This window comes from Nicotiana attenuata, chromosome 2, assembly GCF_001879085.1.
Source record: "Nicotiana attenuata strain UT chromosome 2, NIATTr2, whole genome shotgun sequence".
In the NCBI taxonomy this organism is placed as follows: domain Eukaryota; kingdom Viridiplantae; phylum Streptophyta; class Magnoliopsida; order Solanales; family Solanaceae; genus Nicotiana; species Nicotiana attenuata.
The window spans coordinates 95,725,994-95,746,421 of NC_031990.1; the positions used below are offsets into that span (position 1 = coordinate 95,725,994).

Here is a 20,428-nt window from a genome sequence, read left to right on the forward strand (position 1 = left end):
TTTCAACTTTTTTTCATTGTTGGTCTATTTCCCAGCATCCTATAGTTGAATTTTTAGCTAACACCCTTTTCATGGATGCGAAGAAATGACCTGGTTTTTGCCTTTATCAAAAACAAGCAACCCCACCTTTAAAAAAAAGCTTCATTTTGCATTGACTAGGCGTACAGGATCGCCTGATTTCCTGTACGCCTTTTTCTTTTCTTTGTTAACATCATGTTAACAAAGATCGTCCACATTTTGCTACTATTCGTATGTGTTTCTTCTATTTCTCGCTCGCTTCATGCTGCAGAAGGTGATGATCAAAATACATTGTTCTTAGCATGTGGTTCGGAAAATGGTGGAACGGATGAAGATGAGAGAAAATGGGAACCCGACGCGAAATATCTAATTTCAGGTGATAAATCAATCATTTCACAACCTGAATCTCAAGGCCCTTCTTCTCCATCTGTTGTACCTTATATAAATGCAAGAATTTTTCAATCTGAATCTTCATATAACCTTCCTGTTAAAAACCAAACAACTTATATTTTACTCAGGCTTCATTTCAATCCATCTCCTTATCCTAATTTCAATATTTCCAATTCATATATCACAGTTTCAGCTGGTAAATTTACATTGTTAAGCAATTTCAGTGCCTTTATAACAGCTCAAGCCTTTTCACAAAGTTACATTATTAAAGAATACATTTTAACTCCTGTCAATTCTCCAACCCTGGAAATCAAAATTAAGCCTTTTGGTAATTCACCATTTGCATTTATTAATGGAATTGAAATGATCACATCGCCTGATTTGTTTTTCGGCCCTGATCCTACGTTGGTTGGGTTCGACGTTGAATTTGCTACTGCTCAACAAACTATATCTATAAAGGATAATATTATGGAGTTGTTGTATAGGGTCAATGTTGGTGGACAATATATTCCTCCAAAAAATGATTCGGGCGGGTTAATGAGAAGTTGGTACGAAGATACTCCTTACGTAGATGGTGCTGCATCAGGTGTTACTATGAGCAGCAACATGACAATTCGTTACGATGACTTGCCAACGTACATTGCACCACTTGCTGTGTACGAGAGTTGTAGAGCAATGGGTTATGATTCGAATCTCAACTTACAATATAACCTCACTTGGGTTTTCAATGTTGATCCGGGGTTTTCATATCTCGTGAGATTTCACTGGTGTGATTTCACTATCGATGCCACGAGGGTCAATTCCATGGTCTTTAATGTATATATCAATGGACAAATTGCAGAACGCGATATGGATTTAATTGCATTCAAAAATGGAAAAAAAGCAATTCCATTAGAAAAAGATTATGTGACTCATATTATTGATGATAAATCAGGGAAGGATAAACTTTGGATTGCAGTACATCCATCTGGTACTGGAACTGAATTTGCTAATGCTCTTGTAAATGGGATTGAGATATTTAAAATGAACGCGGGAAACACGAGCTTAGCAGGACGGAATCCTGCAATTTCAGATTTAATGAAGAAGCAACAAGAAGTAGAGCAAAGTAAAAAAGAAACTCCGCGTCCATTTGCTGATGAGGAGAAATCACATAGTACTTCTGCTATAATTACTGGTGCTGCTGGTGGAGTTGCTGCATTTGGTGTAGCTGCTGTTTTACTTATTGTTGCTTATAAGAGGAAAAAGAGAACAGCCCCGGGAGCTGAAGGTACAACGAGTTGGCTACCAATTTATGGTAACTCTCATTCTTCCGGTAGCAAATCAGCTTCAGGAAGAAGTTGTGGTAGCACGACGATATCTTCAGATGCTGCTTCTAACTGTCGATATTTTTCATTAGCTGAGATAAAACAGGCTACTAAGAATTTCGACGAATCTTATGTTATTGGTGTTGGTGGATTTGGTAAGGTGTATAAAGGAGTTATCGATGGTGACACGAAAGTTGCAATCAAAAGATCAAATCCGTCTTCACAACAAGGGGTGAACGAGTTCCAGACTGAAATCGAGATGCTGTCAAAGCTAAGGCATCGACATTTAGTGTCATTGATCGGATTTTGTGAAGAGAATAATGAAATGGTCCTTGTTTATGATCATATGGCGCACGGAACATTAAGAGAACATCTTTATAAAGGTAATAAAACTATATTATCTTGGAAGCAAAGGTTGGAAATTTGTATTGGAGCAGCTAGAGGACTTCATTACCTTCACACAGGAGCTAAATACACTATCATACATAGAGATGTGAAAAGTACAAATATTTTACTAAATGATAAATGGGTTGCTAAGGTTTCGGATTTTGGACTTTCGAAAACAGGTCCAAATATGAACCAAGGACATGTTACAACAGTTGTAAAAGGTAGCTTTGGTTATTTGGATCCTGAATATTTTAGAAGACAACAACTGACTGAAAAATCAGATGTCTACTCATTTGGTGTTGTCTTGTTTGAAGTATTATGTGCAAGGCCAGCACTTAATCCGAACCTTTCGAAAGAACAAGTTAGTCTTGCAGATTGGGCATTAGCTTGTCAAAGAAAAGGGAATTTAGAAGATATTATTGATCCACAATTAAAAGGAAAGATAAATCCTGAATGCTTGAAAAAATTTGCTCAAACAGCAGAGAAATGTTTAGCTGATAATGGTATTGATCGTCCGTCTATGGGCGACGTGCTTTGGAATCTTGAATATGCACTTCAGTTAGAGGAAAATCCAGATGGGGTTGCATCAAATTGTGAGGCAACTAAAAATGTGGATCAAGAAAAGGCTGAAGTTATAGATCAACACAGTTTGATAGCTATGCATAGAAGTACTTTGAGTCTTGAAAGTGAAACTGGTGATAATAACACAGATGATGTCTTTTCTCAAATTGTGAATCAAACAGGAAGGTAATAGGCAAAAAGTAGTTGTTTCTTATCTTATGAATGGTTATGATAAGAATACAAGATTGTACAATTTCACTACATACTTTGTCTCAAACTATATAAGAAACATTATACTAGCAGTTTATATATTGTACATTGTGTAGTGTGTTTGGACAAACTATGTGGTCTAAGAAGTTGATATTTAGATGAGGAATTTTCAGTTTGCATATAATTTTCTATTTCTAACTTAACTAAATACTCAATATGAACCAGTATAAAGTTTCTCAAGCATAATGCTAACTTCTACAATTTCATGTAATCTTGTCCAAGGGCACCGAAAAATTATATTGTATAGATAGGTATTTTTTTTTTAGTGTATATACACTTCTTAGTGTATCTTTTTTTAAAATTCTCTTAGTGAAAAAACTTAGTTTCCCCACTGATAACGCTAATCGTGTCCAGATTCAATCATTATCTCACATTTTTCTGTCTTGTTATTAGGTCATTTAATCTTCTTTACTGCAACAAAACTTGACAGTAAAAAAGTTCACTGGTGCCTAATCTCTACAAAATAAAAATAAAAACAGTATCTTTTCTTTTATTTAAACATCACATTGTTGAGTGTTGCTTCTTATACGTGATTTTGAAATTATTTCTTAGTTAATAAATTAAACCTGGTAAATGAACCATGACTTTGGTAACTTTATCGAGGAAATTTAACTTGTCAAAATGTTGAACACACAATTTCTCGTCTACTTAGTTACTAATTCAGAACGCAAGATAGCTCGTGAACAACTAATTTTCAATCTGAAGTTTTTGTGCAGTTGATATTTTAAGAGCTATTTTGCACATATTATCCAAAATGCTGTTGGATTCTTCAAAAATGTTCTACTTTGAAGGATCCGATGCGCATCATGCGATATTTTCAAAAAGTTTAAAAGTATCAAATTATAAGGATTGTAACCATAAATACTTAGTATCCTTCTACATATTAGCACACCTCCTCTTTTCCATATAACATTGTCCAAAACAAAATGGAGCCAGAGCAAGAAATTTTTTTATACCTTTCTTTCTTCAAAAGAATCTAACTCTTCCATGTGGAGGAAAAACGAAAATAAAATCTATCTTGAAAACTATAAATTGTAGTCAAGCAACGCAAAATAGTTCACCGAAATAGCAAAACAAAACAAAGAAAACTATAACGATTAGTAAAAAGTCCTACAATAATAAGGAAGAGCATCATTAATAGAAGAAAGCAAAACGTGCCTAGGGTAGAGATAAAATAAATGAATATAATTATAGTTATTTTAATTCAAAATGGTAGCAACGCATTTGAATTTTGAAAAATGTAATTACTGCATTGCATGAAAATGAAAAAAAAAAAAAATTAGAAGATCACATATTTTTAGTAATATTTTTTTAAAAAATTAGAAAAACAAGAAAAACAAGTTAACTTTAAACATTTTCTTATGTAATGGCTTATTCAATGTTTGTCTTTTGACATGCCTTTATGAAAAGCTACATCCACTATAAGCATTCACCTTAACAGACTAACTTGAGCTTATCCAGGGTCTTATCACCCGAACCAACAAGATAATATGAAAATATACCTTTGAGATGTCCACTTATATTATTCGTGCAGTTTCTTAATTATCATTCACTGGTTGAGTAAAAGAACTTAACCTATCTTACTCTCCCAATCAAAATGACAGTTCGTCCGGTCATCTTCTAGCTTCGACCAATCAAAAAGATTCGTTCTATTCTTGACAATTACTCTCTCATCTAACTAAGAACTACAATTATATTTATACTTTATTATGTTAACAACTTCAATAATAGGCGCTTATTTCTTAAAGTTATTTAAACAACAAAAGTGTGTATATATATGTAGTTATAAAATTTGTTGATCAATAACAATAAGTGAGCTGTATGCATATATCCTCTATTATCAACCCAAGATTTCTAATTCTAGTAAAAAAAATCATGGTACAAATTGTTTTCCTTTCAACGTAAATTCAGATTATGCTATATGGAAAATAAAAAAGGCAAATAATTTCAATAAAATAGAAGTTCTCAAAAGTATGTTTTTTAGTCATAAGAGTAACAATAATACATGTACTAAGTTGGCTGAGCTTGGTAATTAAAATGCTCATCTCTATGGCATGTAGCCTATTTGAATGGGGTTATTTTAAGGATAAATTATAAGTTATAAATTTTAGCTCTTGGCTTGTTTTTGTCTGTTTAGCTTAAATACAAATGCTTAAAAAGCACTTTTTACTTTATCTAAACGCTACAAAATAGCTTAAAAGCGATTTTGACTTAAAAACACTTAAAATAAGCCAATTCAAACGGGCTATTAGTATTAATTATACAAATATACAAGTACTCCAATTTCTATTAAAATAAAAAATAAAAAATTAGAGATTCTATTTTCAATCTTGCTACAATAGTGTATCTGCTCTAACTTTGATGAACAAATTTATTTGATCACTCTCTCACCATACCCAAAAAGAAGAAACACTAACAATATAAAATATTGCTCTTTAGTTTCTCCCTTCTGGCCCTACCTCTAAGGTCTTATGTACAAAGACCAAAACCCTTGCGCATCACAGCAGAGAGAACAGCTGAACTGAGCAGAGCGAGATCTGTTTGTGCCGGCAATGGCATCCACCTACTATCAATATGTCTTCACTGTCGTATTGATTTTTCTCTATGTTGCATCCATTGCCACTGCTGATTCAATTCAAGGATGTGGTGGATTTGTTGAGGTGATTTTATCTCTTACTACTTCATTATTGATCTGCTAAAGTTTTGATTTTGGCACAAAAAAATTCAGTTTTTGAGGCCTGTTGAGCTACTTTTTGTGAAGGGTTTAATGTTGATTTCAAATCGGAGATTGAAAAATCTTAGGTTTAGAGATTCTGAGTGTTTTTTTCATTCCTTTTTTAATGCAATTGATTTTAGTAGGTGAAGAGTGTGACACTGATTTGGTTTTTTGTTTCTTTTTCTTTTTCTGCAGGCGAGTTCGGAACTGATCAAGTCAAGGAAGTCAAGCGATCCGAAATTAGATTATTCTAATATCATTGTAAGTGGAAACTATTGAAAGTATGATAATCCATAATTGTTCTCCTTTACTTGATTCGTTCAACTTAGGGTTAGTATCAGCCAAATGCACATTAATTTTGGACTAGCTCTGTGTTGGTTTTCGTATTATAAGGAGTGATATCTCCTTTCAAGTATTGCTATTTCTTGAGGTAGGGTGCTTTCGGGGAAAGTTGGAGTTCTATTATGCTATCGCTGGAACTAAACTTTGGAGCTTGAGCATTTATCATATATTTTCTCTTTAACGTTAAAAACATATAAAAGTTAAATAAAGTTGGAAATTTATATAATATCTCCTAATGATGATTTATTTATTATTCGTATACTAAATAATTATTGGTGAAGGGAAAAAGAGGTCAATTTTCATTATCGTAAACCAAAAGTTTGTCCTCTCTTTTTTTTTTTTTTGTAAGCATAAATCATAAATTATTGACCGTTAACCCACTGTCCTTTCCTTAAACGATTAAGTGTTGTTTTTATTTCACCATTGTTTGGCTTTATTATATGCTACTTTTTGCTTATATATGAAAATAAAAAATTCCATAGGATATTAGCCCCGTGCTCCAGGGACTATGCCTTGCAGCCCTAGCTTAAAAAGGGTGGCATTTTATGCATGCTGATTGGGGTCGGCGTTGTCCAATTCATCTTCTCAAATTAATGGTGTTGAAGAGTTATTTGTATACCCTGTTGACGGGTGCTGTAGTATGCCACTATGCCTAATATTTCTCAGTCAGCCATCGCGAATTTATGCATTACAGTGCTTTTAATTAAATCCGTAAGGATAACACACTAGAGCTTCCAATGACATGTTTTTCTAATGCAGGTTGAGCTTCGCACATTGGATGGCTTGGTGAAGGAAAGAACACATTGTGCACCTAATGGCTATTACTTCATTCCAGTGTATGATAAGGTACGTCCTCCAGATGGTACTGAGTTGCACGTTTTCTTCGACAAGCTTATGTTTTTTCCGTCTTTCTTGATAAGTCAACAAGTTTATATGTCATTTGGTGCTTTGAGGTTTATGGTGTACTTTAACCGTCTTCAAATTAGAAGGTTGGTTTACGCTGCAAGACAGCTAAATAGCCAATAGCCAAACATGCTGGGCTAAAAATATTAAATGTACACAAGGCACTAATACCTCATGAGGAATAAGTATTTTAACCCACAATGTTTAAAGTATCTTTTGCTGGATGGGCAATGTAAATGTTGTATAGATCGTATAAACTTTAAAGATGGGGTACACATGGCTTTTTTAGTGGAAGACGGATTGGGTGCGCCTTGTATTAACTTTAAAGATGGAGTACACATGGCTTTTTAACTTAAAGCTCCTGTTAGAGAGGGTACACTTTCACTTAGCTTAATTATGTCTTCAACTTCCCCCTTCACTTGCGGACTTGACTCTTTTCATAGGCCATGCATGTGTAAATGCTTTTGATAAATGGGTGGTGGTAAAACTTGAATCAAGGTTTCGCTTGCTATGGTACCATGCTGAATTGTGTGACTGCGTCATTTAAAACTTAAGTTGTTACAGAAGATACACTTTCATTTGACTTAATTACTTTGTTTACAGATGTGTTTCAAATGTGTAACTCACAAACGGTCTCTCCTTGAGTAATTTTCGTTGGAGCTGATGCTCTAAAAAAGTTCCAAAGTTGCTTCTAGAATTGAACTACTGCTTCCATTATCCCCTCTTTTCCTTCGTATTCAGTGTTGTTAATCTGATCCTTCCATTGGAAATATATCTTTGTATGAATATTTGTCGTTGTGTGAAGAAATTACTATGCTGTTATAGCCTTCCTTCTGTTTTTTTGGTAGGGTAAATAATTTGTTTAATAATGGGAAAATTTTCTGTATACAAGCAGTATCCCAAAAAGTAGAGAATCTACAAGATAATATGATTATCTACAAACGACACCCAATTATATGTAGAGCTGCGAGTGAGGGGCTATTCCACAAATGTACATTGTCGTTCTTATACCATCAAAAACTCTCCTATTTCCTTACTTCCGCAGGACCCACATGAATGCTAGTGGGGTAACATCCCGGGATCTTCAACTTCTCTTCCTTTTTCTGAATTTCCAGCAGGGGATTGCCTCTTTCACTATTGCTAGCGTCCATTGCATGCCGAGTCATCTCAAAATCTTGCACCGCAGTGAATTGCCACCAACAATATAGGTGGTGACCTACATCTTTCACCTAAACGTTTGCACATGAAGCACCAGCTTATATATGTTATCCGCCCTTTTCTCAAATTTTCAACCCCCTAGCTGCCAACTAAGAGAAAAACCACACCTTCTTGGTGTTCTAGCCTCCTAGGAATTTAAACCTATATGCGTGGAAAATTCGGCTCCTTCCTCATCGAGAGCTTTGTGATAATATAGCTTTACTGAAAACAATACGTCTCTTCCCACCCTCCACCTCCATGGGTCCTGGCTAGTATAAGATGTACTCTGCTTGTAAAGAATTTCAACCCAGCCTTGGAATACAGTTACTTCTCAATCCTGAAGGTTCCTTCTGGCCATTTTGCCCTAATGAATAAGAGAGTTTTTGAGGGAATAGAGAAGGATTTTGTACACTTGAGGAATAGCCTCTTATCCCTTGTTTCTTTTTGCTGCACCCACGAAGTTCCTATAGGTATAGAAGATTGGGTGTCTGTTTGTAGAAAAACATATCCTTTTCTAAGGTTTCTACTTTTTGGTATATTTCTTGTATGCAGGTGCCTTCTCTTGCCCATTATTTGTATATTACTTGATCAAAAAATGAACACCCCCCTCTTGTAAACTGCGAATCTATTGTTGTCATCTCCTTATGGTTTGAGATACTGTAACTGTTCGGGAATGTGAGTTTCCACACCACTTGTTACTCCAAAAGCTGGTTCGACTTCCATCCCCTGAAGGTTATATTGCCGATGTAGTCTTCCCATTCTTTCACAATACTCCTCCAAAGTGCACATCCAACGGGAAGTTTGATACTTTTTTGTCATCCATCCTCCTTCAGTAATACATAATTATATCACCTCCTCTCCATAGAGTATGTTCATCAATCTTGGATCTTTATAACCATTTGTCTAATGGGGCTTGTTGGAAACTTGAAGATCTTTCAACGCAAGACCCTCTTTCCTCTGGAGTTGTAATGTCCTCAGTTGACTACGTGGAGATTACTCTCCCCATTTGCCGAATCCCATAGAAGTTCCTTCGCAGCCTTTCCAGAATCCAGTTTACTTGTGACACGGGCCGTTGCGTGAAGAAACAACATAAAGTACGTAAGGATGCTCAACATGTGTTCTTATCCTCCCTTTCGACATCTACCCTTTTGGTCATCCTGCTAGCCTCTTCTCAACTCTCTTAATCACCGGCTCTGCACTGCTTGGTTCTTATTGAGTTATTGGAAGCGCCTGATAATACGCCAAGATAAGTAGTTGGAAAAGCTCCAACCATGCAATTGAGCACCTGTGCTAGATTTTCAATATTGTTCACTTCACTCACCTGAATGATCTCATTCTTTATAAAGTTGATCTTGAGACCTTGTCTGGAACCATATAAGAACCTTCCTAAGATAATTCAGCTAGTTTATGTCCACGTTACAGTAAATTATCTCACTCTTGATTCTGCATCAAACACACTTCTTGTGCTGTTAAGATTCTTCATAGTTGTCCCTTTAATTTTTCCATTGACACCTCTTTCCCTGTCCCTTTAAGTCATGCAAGTGCAAAAGTCTTTTTGCATGTCATAGTCTGGAGTTAGGAAGGGCTTAAGGTTCAGTATATATGAGCCAATTTAGACTATGTTGTTTTCCATTCACAGCCTATTGTGTTGATTTTTATCTGCTTCTGATCTTTGCCATCAGTACTCAGACTTCTCTTGTTTACTGAGGAAATAAAAGAATTTCTCACATTGTATTTTAATCATTTTGCAGGGTTCTTTCTTGATCAAAGTCAATGGACCGGAGGGATGGTCGTGGGATCCTGAACAAGTGAGTGTCTTCAATCTTATGCTGATGATAATATGTTAGCATATGCATTTTTTGTTGATTTGCTAGCAGCTCTATATTAGTCCCTTTTTTTCCTTCTTCCGAGCTGGTGTATCTGACTGAGGAAGGATCTTTCTGTAGGTACCTATTGCAATTGATCATACTGGTTGCAATGGCAATGAAGATATAAATTTTCGGTTCACGGGGTTTGTCCTTATTCTTTTAATATTGAAATTAGTCTTTGAATCATTTATTCCATGAACGAAGAACAATGGAGGGGAAACATTTCTCTTTTAAAATGTTAATATTGTTTCCTACTTAGCTTTATCATTTGGATCATTTCCTTGAGTCACTGCTTCTGCAGGTTTACTGTATCTGGACGAATATTAGGAAATGTCGGTGGGGAGAGTTGCTCTCTGAAAGATGGAGGCCCATCAAACGTGAAGGTCGAGCTTTTATCTCCCGCAGGTGATGTTGTGTCTTCTGCATTATCAACACCCAGAGGAATATACTCCTTCACGAACATTATTCCCGGTATGTAAATGTTACCCAAAAAGTTGTTTGGTTGTATTTATAGTGCATATATTTTGATGGAAATACAAATCTATGTGTTAGATGGAGCAACCGCATGATTCTGATGTTTATTTTGATTATGAATAGATAGTTTTCACGTGTGCTTAACATGCGATAATTCTGCTATAAAGCTCACTTTGTATCATTTTCTTTTCTTTCACTTTGTACCACTTGATCTTCATTACAGGGAAGTACGGATTACGTGCATCTCGTCACGACTTGAATGTTCAAGTTAGAGGATCTGCCGAGGTGCTTTTGGGTCCCCCATGTTCTGTGGATTAGTATTTCTTCTTTCCGCATAATCACGTACACTTTGTTTACCATATCTACTTCCTAAATTTCTGTACATCAGTTAGGAATAAGGAACAATCATTTTGTCTCTTTCTTTTACCTATAAAAAAAATATAAGGAACAGTAATTGAATAATTACTTGTATCTACCATGTTTGTTCTCATTGCAGATTGAGTTGGGTTTCGAAAATAGGATAGTGGAAGACTTTTTCTTTGTCCCTGGTTATGATATTCGTGGATCTGTAGTTGCTCAGGTGAGTTTCTCTAGTAATGAGTCGATCTCTGTCTGTGGTTTAAGTTTTATATTACGGTTTGCTGCTGCTACTTGTTACAGTACCTTTTAGTTCTGTGTAATCTGTATTTCATAGTGATTTTACTATGAACAATATTTACATACAATTCAAGACAAGACATTGCTAAAAGCCTAAAAGTGACTAGAGATATTGGACTTGTTACCATCGAATGAATTTGCACCTACATATGTCTTCCATCGCATAGTTAAGGTGCGGAAAATGCGGGAAGTAGGTGGAGATCTCAAGAGCCAAGGGTCATTTCTTCCTCTAGTGAGATGTGAGATGTGCGAGTGAAATCCACACTTCTTTATGAGACAATGTTGTATGGCTTACCTCGGTATCAGAATGCAAAATTGACATAAAATGGTCTCATTATGTTTCAAACAAGTTACTTGGATATTGGTTTTTGAATGATGTGGTAAAGAGAAGTAAAGGAAATAAAAAATTGCTTTCTTGCACCGTCCTTATCAAAAAAGAATATTTGCTTCCTGGCACCGGTTTAATTTAGCGGCAGAAGGAAATATCTTCCTCGCACATATTATTTAGTGCAGTGGGAAAAAATATTAAAAGACATGTAATTTTGCGAGAGATGGGTATTTCCAACTTGTTCTTTAATAAATGCAATTTGCAGCGTTGTAGGATTTAAAATGACTTTAAAGCTCGCTTGGATTTATACCTCCCATTACCTTCTTGCTAATACATAGCAAAAGTAATTCTTGAAAGTTGGAGTAGCCTCGATTTTCCTAGTTTGACTGAGCTTATGGAGACCAAGAAATTAAAACCTGGTAATCTTGCGGGCTAAGTTCTACTAATCTAAGATAAGCTTCACTTTCTCAAGATGACTAGCCAGTTGATTGATTAAGATGGATACAAGGTTCTTACACATCAAGGTAAAAAAAGGGAGGATCACTACGTTCTTCTTTTGTTGGTTGCCTGGTGCTACATCAATGAGATCTACCTACATAAATGTACAGGCAAATGGATTTAGGACTTACCTTTCTTTTGGATATTTTTTATTATTTTGATGTTGCCTTCTGTTATCTTATAGTGTTACTACAGTGACTGTCCTCTTATTCATTCTTTATTCAAACAGAAGTGCACAAACTATGAAGCAAACTCAACAAACATAGCACTAGACTTATCAACATGAATTAGCCATCAATTGATGTCCTATTTGTTTCCCTAGTCCCATTTTGTGATACCAAAAAATTATGAAATTACTACCTCATGTCCACAAAAAGGATTAGAATATGATTAGGTGAATCTCCAAAGTAGCTTCTCTAATTCCAATGAGTTAGTATGTTGGGATTCTTTTATATTTTGTAATGTTAAAGTTGTATTGCTATTGCAGGGAAATCCCATGTTGGGAGTTCATATCTATTTATACTCGGATGATGTCACAAATGTTGATTGCCCCAAGGGCTCTAAATATTCATCTGGTGATCTAGGACTGAAAGAAGCACTTTGCCACAATGTGACAGACGCTAATGGAATCTTCTCATTAAAATCCCTTCCTTGTGGTAAAACTCTTTATTTCTGCTGATGTAATTCTTTCACTTAGCTGTGTGCAATTATAGTTGCTAAGTGTAAGTTATTTCCTAGATTATTTGAATTTTCGGAAGGTCTAAGTGCATAGGTTTGTGTTCTTAAAAATCAAATAAAAATAAGACATGAAGATAAAAGACGAGATCAAGATTTTTTTTTTCTGATGTAAATTTTTTTTTGATGTAAAATATATCCTTGTAGTCCGGCCCTTTCCCGGACCCCGTGCGACCTTTTGATGTAGAATGATATCATTAAAGAGCATCAGGGTGATGCTAATAGCAAAAGAGTACAAAAGTAAGTTAGCTCCATTACATGAGTGACTAAACTAAGATCAGGGAGCTAACAAAATCCAAAAAGTTGTCAACTCTATTTACAGGGGAGAGAAAGTTCCAACTGAACAAATTAACTAAGCATATAGATTTCGGAGAATGGGTTGGAGTTGAGATCCCATCAAAACACCTGTGATTCCTTTCATTCCAAACAACCCAAAAAATAGCTGCTGGAATCATTCTCCAGATCTTCTTGATGGCTTTGTCAACTCTCCAAGAAATCCAACTTTTTATGGTTCCTTAATAGATAGAGGGACGACCCATTGCAGACCAAACATAGAGAGGAAAAAGTTCCAGATGGCTGCTGCAACTGGGCAATGTAAAAATAGATGGCTGATAGATTCTGAATTCTGTTGGCACATGTAGCATCTGTTGGGTAAGACTATATTCCTTCTGCATAGATTATCCCGTGTGAGAGCTGCTTCATTAAGTGCTATCCAAGTAGAGCATGAGACTTTAGGTGGTAGCCTAGTTCTCCCGACATGTTTCCAAGGCCAATTTTACAGCATACCATTCTGAGAGCACATGAGGTTGTAGCTGTCTTTGACTGTGTAATTCCCATCTTTGGATCTTCCCCATACCATGCTATCTGGTTGATGCTCATCACTAGTGTAGTCAGGGAGAGTGGCTAGAAGTGTGAGCATGTCATTTATTTCCTGGTCTTTTTATTGCATCCGTAACTCATAACATAAAAAGGTATCAGTTAACTTTGTCAGATATCTCAATCATACCAAGGTTGAAACCAACATTGAGGTCTACTGAACCCAAGACGATCAAGTGGTACAAAAAGGAAATAATCAAATAATTTATTAAAAGAATATGAGTTTCTACTTTCTACACAAAAGCATCATAAAAGCCAAGTTCTGCTAAACGTATAAAATTAGAAATAAGCATTGCAGAAAATTTGTATTTTATTTGATTCCATTTCCTAAAGGGCGTCTTTTGTAAATATATAAAAGTTATTTAAAAATCAATAATCCAAGTATTAAAAGTTCTACACAGCTGAATTTGTACCGTAGAAGAACAATTTATATGTTGATAAACCAAAAATCAAACTCAACTTACACTTAAAGGTCTAACAGTACAGGAATGCAGCAAAAGATTTGATAAGGTTCTTTCTCTAGTGCATCCATAACTTATTGATTACTACTTAATACATTTATATTTGTCTGAAACCCAATAAAGTTTTCCTTTGAATGCTGATTCTAGTTCACTAAGAAAAAGTTGATAGTGGAGGCTATCTTAATTATTTGTGCAAATGGAAATACGGAGTTCTGTGCCCTAATAAATTCAAACCACTCTGGTACCACTTGAATACACGCTCTTGCCGAACTGAGAAAATGGATTTTTTTTTTTAGAATTATTCGCAAAAATTATAGGTGAGTCTAATGATACTTTCTAGTAATGAAAGGTTTTGCCATTAGAACTGATATTTCTGTTTTAAGTTGAAGTTTTCAAAATTGTGCCCTATTTAAATCACAAATGAGCGAGTACCTTATTATAGTCCAGAAAGATATGTGAATATAAAAAATTGCTTTAGGTTACCTGTTTGATTAAGCCTCTTATAAGGCAACTCTTTTATAGATTGAAGTGAGTACACACCTAAATCTGTTTTGAGAGAGAGATTCTTGGGTTTAGCTATGGCTATTTTTGGATTATCACTCTGAGGATATTAATTGACCACACTGATTCGCCAATAAATCTCTAGTAGCAGTTGTGCCAGACACTCCACCTGAGAGCGGACCGCTAATGCGTCCCACTACTACAATTTTGACAAGAGAAAGTTAAGAAATAGGAAGGTTATAAAAAAATTAGGGAGAAAAGGTCGCCAAAGTTTGAACTTCGGAGAACTGTTTATGTGAGTCCCAAAAAAAGAATAATTGAGTTTTGAATTTCAGCAATGACGATGAAAGAATCAGAGCAATAAGGAATAAGTTCATCATTGCATTTGCTTTCTTATAGAGTCTTTAATTATTGCAATGACATTCATTATAGAATATTCGGAAAAGGTCATACCCCTGAACAATGTAAAATGGTTCACATTTGCCCTCCGTTAATAGTTGGGGCAAATATACCCTTGCCGTTACTAAAATGGGTCATATTTACCCTTATTTCAAACTGAAAATTATTAGGAACTAATTATCACCGAGTTTTGCCACGCCCGCTTTTATCTTATTTTAAAGTATTTTTTAATAATAGATCATCTTTTTCGCCATCCGAAAATTCTCTTGGAAAATCACTTCCCAAGCTCAGTCACCATTTTCCAAAATTAAAACTACTCCTCACACACTGCTGGTCATATATTTATTCACTATGTAAAATCAATCTCATCAAAACCCACCAATCTGTTTTCTTTCTCTTCATCCATCATCTCAAATTCCACCATTTTCATAACCAAATATATATATATATATATATATATATATATATATATATATATATATATATATATATATATATATATATATATATATATNNTTTCATTGCTCATTAATCAAGGAATTAGCCATTTATAATTAAAACACCTTTTTACAAAACACACATAACATACATGGTTACTTAATGAGGTTTACAACTTACATCGCCCAACATACAAAATACATATTTACATAAGTTCGTAATCCACATTTACCGTCTACGGAGCCAGANATTATACTTAAAACACCTTTTTACGAATTATACAATAACAACCTGATTACTTAGTGTGGTTTACAACTTGCATCGCCCAACATACAAAATACATATTTACATAAGTTCGTAACCCACATTTACTGTCTACGGAGCCTCTAAGGATACAAGGGATAATACAATACTTGCCGGTAACAAGGCTCCGGCTATACCTTACACAAATACCCAAAACATGACTCCGGAATAAAAGCGGCATGAGCCACGCAGGGCCCCGAGAGGAAAGGGGCTCACCAATACAGCTGACGGAAAGTGAGGGGGAGCTATGGTCGGTGGACTGGAGTACCTGCTATGGATCCACCTACAATCATAACACGAATGTAGCGCCCCCGGCAAAAGGGACGTTAGTACATTTGAATTGTACTGGTATGTATGAACAAACTTTGCCCTAAGCAAACTCAAACCATACACAAGTAACAAGTAGTAATGGAATCAACAATCAAATACACATGAAAGGAAACAATCAAGCCAAACAAGTTTACAATCTCTCCATTTCCCCTTCAACATTTTCACCTCAATGATTTCACAACTTTAATCGACAATCAAATACACATGAAAGGAAACAATCAAGCCAAACAAGTTTACAATCTCTCCATTTCCCCTTCAATATTTTCACATCAATGATTTCACAACTTTCTCATATTTTCATTTCAATAGTGATTTCGATCACTTTCCACCCTTATTACCTCGGCCACCCTTATTACCTCGGCCACCCTTATCACCACAACCCACACCTTATTACTTCGTGTTGCGGCGCGCAACCCGATCCCACCGAACAATCACAATTTACAAACAACACAACAACAACAACACTTCACAAAGAACAACAACAACAATTCTCAAGTATTACAACAACAATTCTCAAGGAATAGCAACAACAATTCACAAAGAATTTCCATAACCAACAATACCACTTCCATCATATCCAACTACTCATATGCGTTTTATGTCACAACAATAATTGCCTACGACAAGCCATATATGTTATTACCACAGTTGTTCCAATTGCATCATTTACGATTTCCTTCCATCACTTGTTTCTCAGCTCTTGCCACATTACACTTTCACAATCACACATTTGGTTTATTGCCAATTACTTACACCATTATATCGGGAGACTCAACCACGAACACTAAAATCATACCAATCACAAGAATTTCACACATAATCCACGTAGGTATCACATACCAAATATTCGTACACCAAACAAGGTGATTGTACAAAGGTCAAAGTTAGCCATACATACCTGGAGCCGAATTCCCTTTTTTAACTTCTATTTTCAATTCACCAAATAGTCTAGCAACGTCAATCTAGTGCACAAGTTAACACATATGACTTAGAATTGAAGTTCACAGTGCTACTCAAACTTATTTAGGTTATCAACCCCTCTTGTACAATCCTTTACTCCTACCCAATTCCTCTTACTAGATTTTAGGTTTTAAAAGGCATGCATGTATGTTTTTAACCATTATTTTCAAGAATCAGTTCATGAGACTCCCCCCCTTAGTTTAAACGTGAAAATCAATGAAAAAGGGTTAGGGATTTTACCTGCAAGAATGGGGATGAAGATAATCACTTTGAAATTTCCCGGCCCGGATAGTTTTGAAGAATCAAATTTGATGAAGATGACTTTCTCTCTCAAGAACCCTCTCTTCCTCTCTCTTATTTTGTTCAGAAAACTTGTTAAAAATGAGGGTTTGGGGTGTTTTATTAAAAAGGGGGGTCGGGTTAAAATTTAGAAAAATAGGGGCCCGAGTCAGGTTTGCGGTCGCACTTTGCGATCACGAAATGCGGTCCGCAGAATGGACCGCAAAAAGTGTTCCAAAAACCTGATTCCACTGTTTGGGTATGCGGCGGAAATGCGGTCCGCATACACGGTTTGCGGTCGCATACTGCACCGCATTTTTGACCTCAAATTTGACTGACACATTGACTTACTTTGGTGAAAATGCGGTCCGCATAATAGCTATGCGATCGCATAATGGACCGCATTTTGACCTCAATTTTAACCAAACCACTGACTCAATCTGCGGCAGAAATGCGGTCCGCATACTTGATTTGCGACCGCATTCTGGACCGCAAAATGGCACTTTTCTGGAAAACTTGACTCTTTGATTTTTAAAAGCTTAGATCAACACAATCCTAACACATATTCGGAGCTTAACACCACGAGCTACTAGGTTTTGAGCACAAATTTTTACGGAGCCTTACACTAATAATGGTAGATTGCACTTTAGCACTCAATCAAGTAGTATTTACCAGAGATTGCAATTTTTTGGTAATGAAAATGGTGGAATTCGGTCATCTAATATAATCACTCTTCAACTCACCAAACCCACCATTCTTTTTTCCTTTTTCTTCATCCCATCATCTCAAAATCCACATTTTCATAGCCAGAGTTTTATTCCAATAAAAAAATCCAATTTTAGGAGGGGAGGTACTTGCCCAGGTGCGATTCTTTTGACTGTCCAAATCTGTCTCTAGGGGTGATTTCCGGTAACACTATAGCATGATTATTTTCAGATTCGTGCGTTAGCAGCAAATTATTTTTTAGATTCGGTCGATTTTTTTGATTGGGAAAGGAGAAATTTAGCAATAGTAGAGGTGTTAAAGGGAGTGGTAAGAATTTAAGTCTACAAAAGAAAAAGACATGAATTTGAATGGGGATGAAAGCTTGAAAACTCTTACCTCATTGTTATTGACCAGAAGTTTTTTTTCTCTTTTTTTTTTGGGTTCTTTTCGGATGGGGGAGAGAGTAATAGGGAGACAAAGAGGAAGGATTTTGGCCAAGTTTTATCCACGCAGCAGCAAACTATGCTTATCAGACTAATTAAAGATAATCAGTCCTTAATAATTTTCTGGGAAATAAGGGTAAATCTGACCCATTTTAGTAACGGTTACATAGTTCAGGGGTAAATTTAGACTTTTTCCCTAGAATATTTCACTCTCCTCTAGATTAGTAGTCGCACGAATTTCCTGAAATAAGGTTCTGCGAATCATGCAGGAGTTCACAATAGGCTTGGGTATAGTGCCTCTAGGACTTGACCAGCTTCAAAATTAGATTATTGTTAATAACGACTTGCACAACATTTTGGGATCAACTTAACTAATCTCCTCTCTCAGTAGACCATTGTGATCTCTCCTAAACAATGCAAACCTGAAAAATGTGTGTGTTTTTATTTACAGAAATAACATTAATTAACCTTCTATACTATGCTTTCCAATTAATACTCCCTAATCGCTATATACATGCCTTTCTCAGCCCAATTCCCCTTTAGTAGCTGCATTAACCTGTCAATGTCACCTTTCTTCTTTCTAAATCGGGTTACAAATAAAGTTATCCAAAAGGCAAGTGACTGGGGATGCTATAAGTTGCTGCAAATTTTTTACTTCAAAAAAAAAATGTTGCTGCAAAAATGCTAAATCGGAAGGTAGTGCTGAAGTAAGATTTAAGCAACCATGTTGAAGGTCTTCCCTGGGGATGCAGATGATCTCCTTTCCAAAGTTTTCGAAAAGGTCTCTCTTCACACTTTCGGTACCTTCGACCCTATTCCCTTTGATTCACAAGAACTAAATGACAATGGTTTAGGTAATATTGGGTTGTGTATAGGCTCTTCTTTGCCACCAGTTTCTCCATTTCATTTGACATTTTGAGCTGTGGCTCTTTCAACTTAAGCTCTTCACTCATTTTGTCTATGCAATTGATGATTGGTTGCCCTTTTCTGGTCCTTCACATTCCTCCACATTGGTAGTTGGCAAAGAGACTTTTAGTGGATGTGTGCAGTGGGTTTGGCGAGGTCAATCAAAAGTGTCACATAGCCGGTGAATATTGCATGTCTTTCAGTAGGACATCGTTACTGATTGTTGCCGGAAAACGAAGTTCATAATGCTTCTTCTCTATTACTTTTTCGTGCCGTTTGATAAAGTAAAAGGAAGAAACTGATAAAGAAAAACTAAGAAAGCAAGAAAGAAAATTATAGTGCTTCTGCATTTTTGCTGTGTTTTGGCACGAGTATCTACCTTTTTTGATTGGGTAAGATACCATTTATCCCCACCTACCTCCCCTCTTCTCAATTATAATGGTTGATCTAATGAATGAATTGCAGGGGTTTACAAGCTTTTACCCTTCTACAAGGGTGAAAACACAGTTTTTGATGTTTCACCTTCTTCAATGTCAATATCGGTTCAGCATGACCATGTAATAGTGCCAGAAAAGTTTCAGGTATAGTATTGCAATTTGTTTCGTTCTTACAAAGGTTTAAATGGGCCTCTACTGTATTATGTGGGAATTCAAAAATTGTCCTTTTGTCTAAGTATCTGCTGAAAGTATGCTAAAGCTTCAGTTTGCTGCTACTTTTGTTTGTCAGGAAGTGTCTTAATAACGAGGTATTAGAACCATGTTGACTGCTTGTATTTAATTCTTTCAATTGCAACTGCCATTTCAGAGACACAAATTCTGTTGTTCGCACTTGGATAAATTGTTCATTGTGCACTCTATAATCTCACATATCCTTTTGGTGATAGGATATTTAAAAAAAAAATAAAATTGAACTGAAGAAGATTTTATTGCAGGTACAACTCAATACAGATCTTTCAAGGACTAAATAAAAAGATATTATGAATTGGTTGCTATGGGTATCCATCTTTTTATTTCTCTTTCATATTAAAAAAAGCTACATATTTGTCTAGTCAGAATGTAAGTTTTGACTTTTGAGTTATTGCAACTCTTTTCTATAAAAAGTATAATCAGCGAATTAAAGTGAGATTACTTTCCGTAAATTATTGATCACTGTACTAAAGAGCACACACAAGCTCCCCCC

The 20,428-nt window shown here is 35.7% G+C and overlaps 2 protein-coding genes across 2 annotated transcripts in view; both read left to right on the forward strand.

Moving 5' to 3' along the window:
- LOC109215562 (receptor-like protein kinase ANXUR1) lies at positions 1-3,045 on the forward strand. The gene has a single exon (XM_019379655.1). It carries the CDS (start codon positions 214-216, stop codon positions 2,848-2,850), a length of 2,637 nt encoding a protein of 878 aa, XP_019235200.1. The 5' UTR covers positions 1-213; the 3' UTR covers positions 2,851-3,045.
- Positions 5,317-20,428, forward strand: part of LOC109215570 (nodal modulator 3) — a 24,155-nt gene continuing 9,043 nt past the window's right edge. The window contains exons 1-10 of the mRNA XM_019379664.1: positions 5,317-5,590; positions 5,842-5,907; positions 6,748-6,834; positions 9,840-9,896; positions 10,035-10,099; positions 10,258-10,427; positions 10,654-10,715; positions 10,927-11,010; positions 12,401-12,569; positions 19,715-19,830. Coding sequence (XP_019235209.1) covers positions 5,483-5,590; positions 5,842-5,907; positions 6,748-6,834; positions 9,840-9,896; positions 10,035-10,099; positions 10,258-10,427; positions 10,654-10,715; positions 10,927-11,010; positions 12,401-12,569; positions 19,715-19,830 — 984 coding nt within the window. The 5' untranslated portion in view covers positions 5,317-5,482. The remainder of the gene's footprint in view (positions 5,591-5,841; positions 5,908-6,747; positions 6,835-9,839; positions 9,897-10,034; positions 10,100-10,257; positions 10,428-10,653; positions 10,716-10,926; positions 11,011-12,400; positions 12,570-19,714; positions 19,831-20,428) is intronic.

Bases quoted from the DNA above. Each gene is read 5' to 3' on its own strand.
- LOC109215562 (XM_019379655.1), top strand. From the start codon at position 214: ATGTTAACAAAGATCGTCCACATTTTGCTACTATTCGTATGTGTTTCT.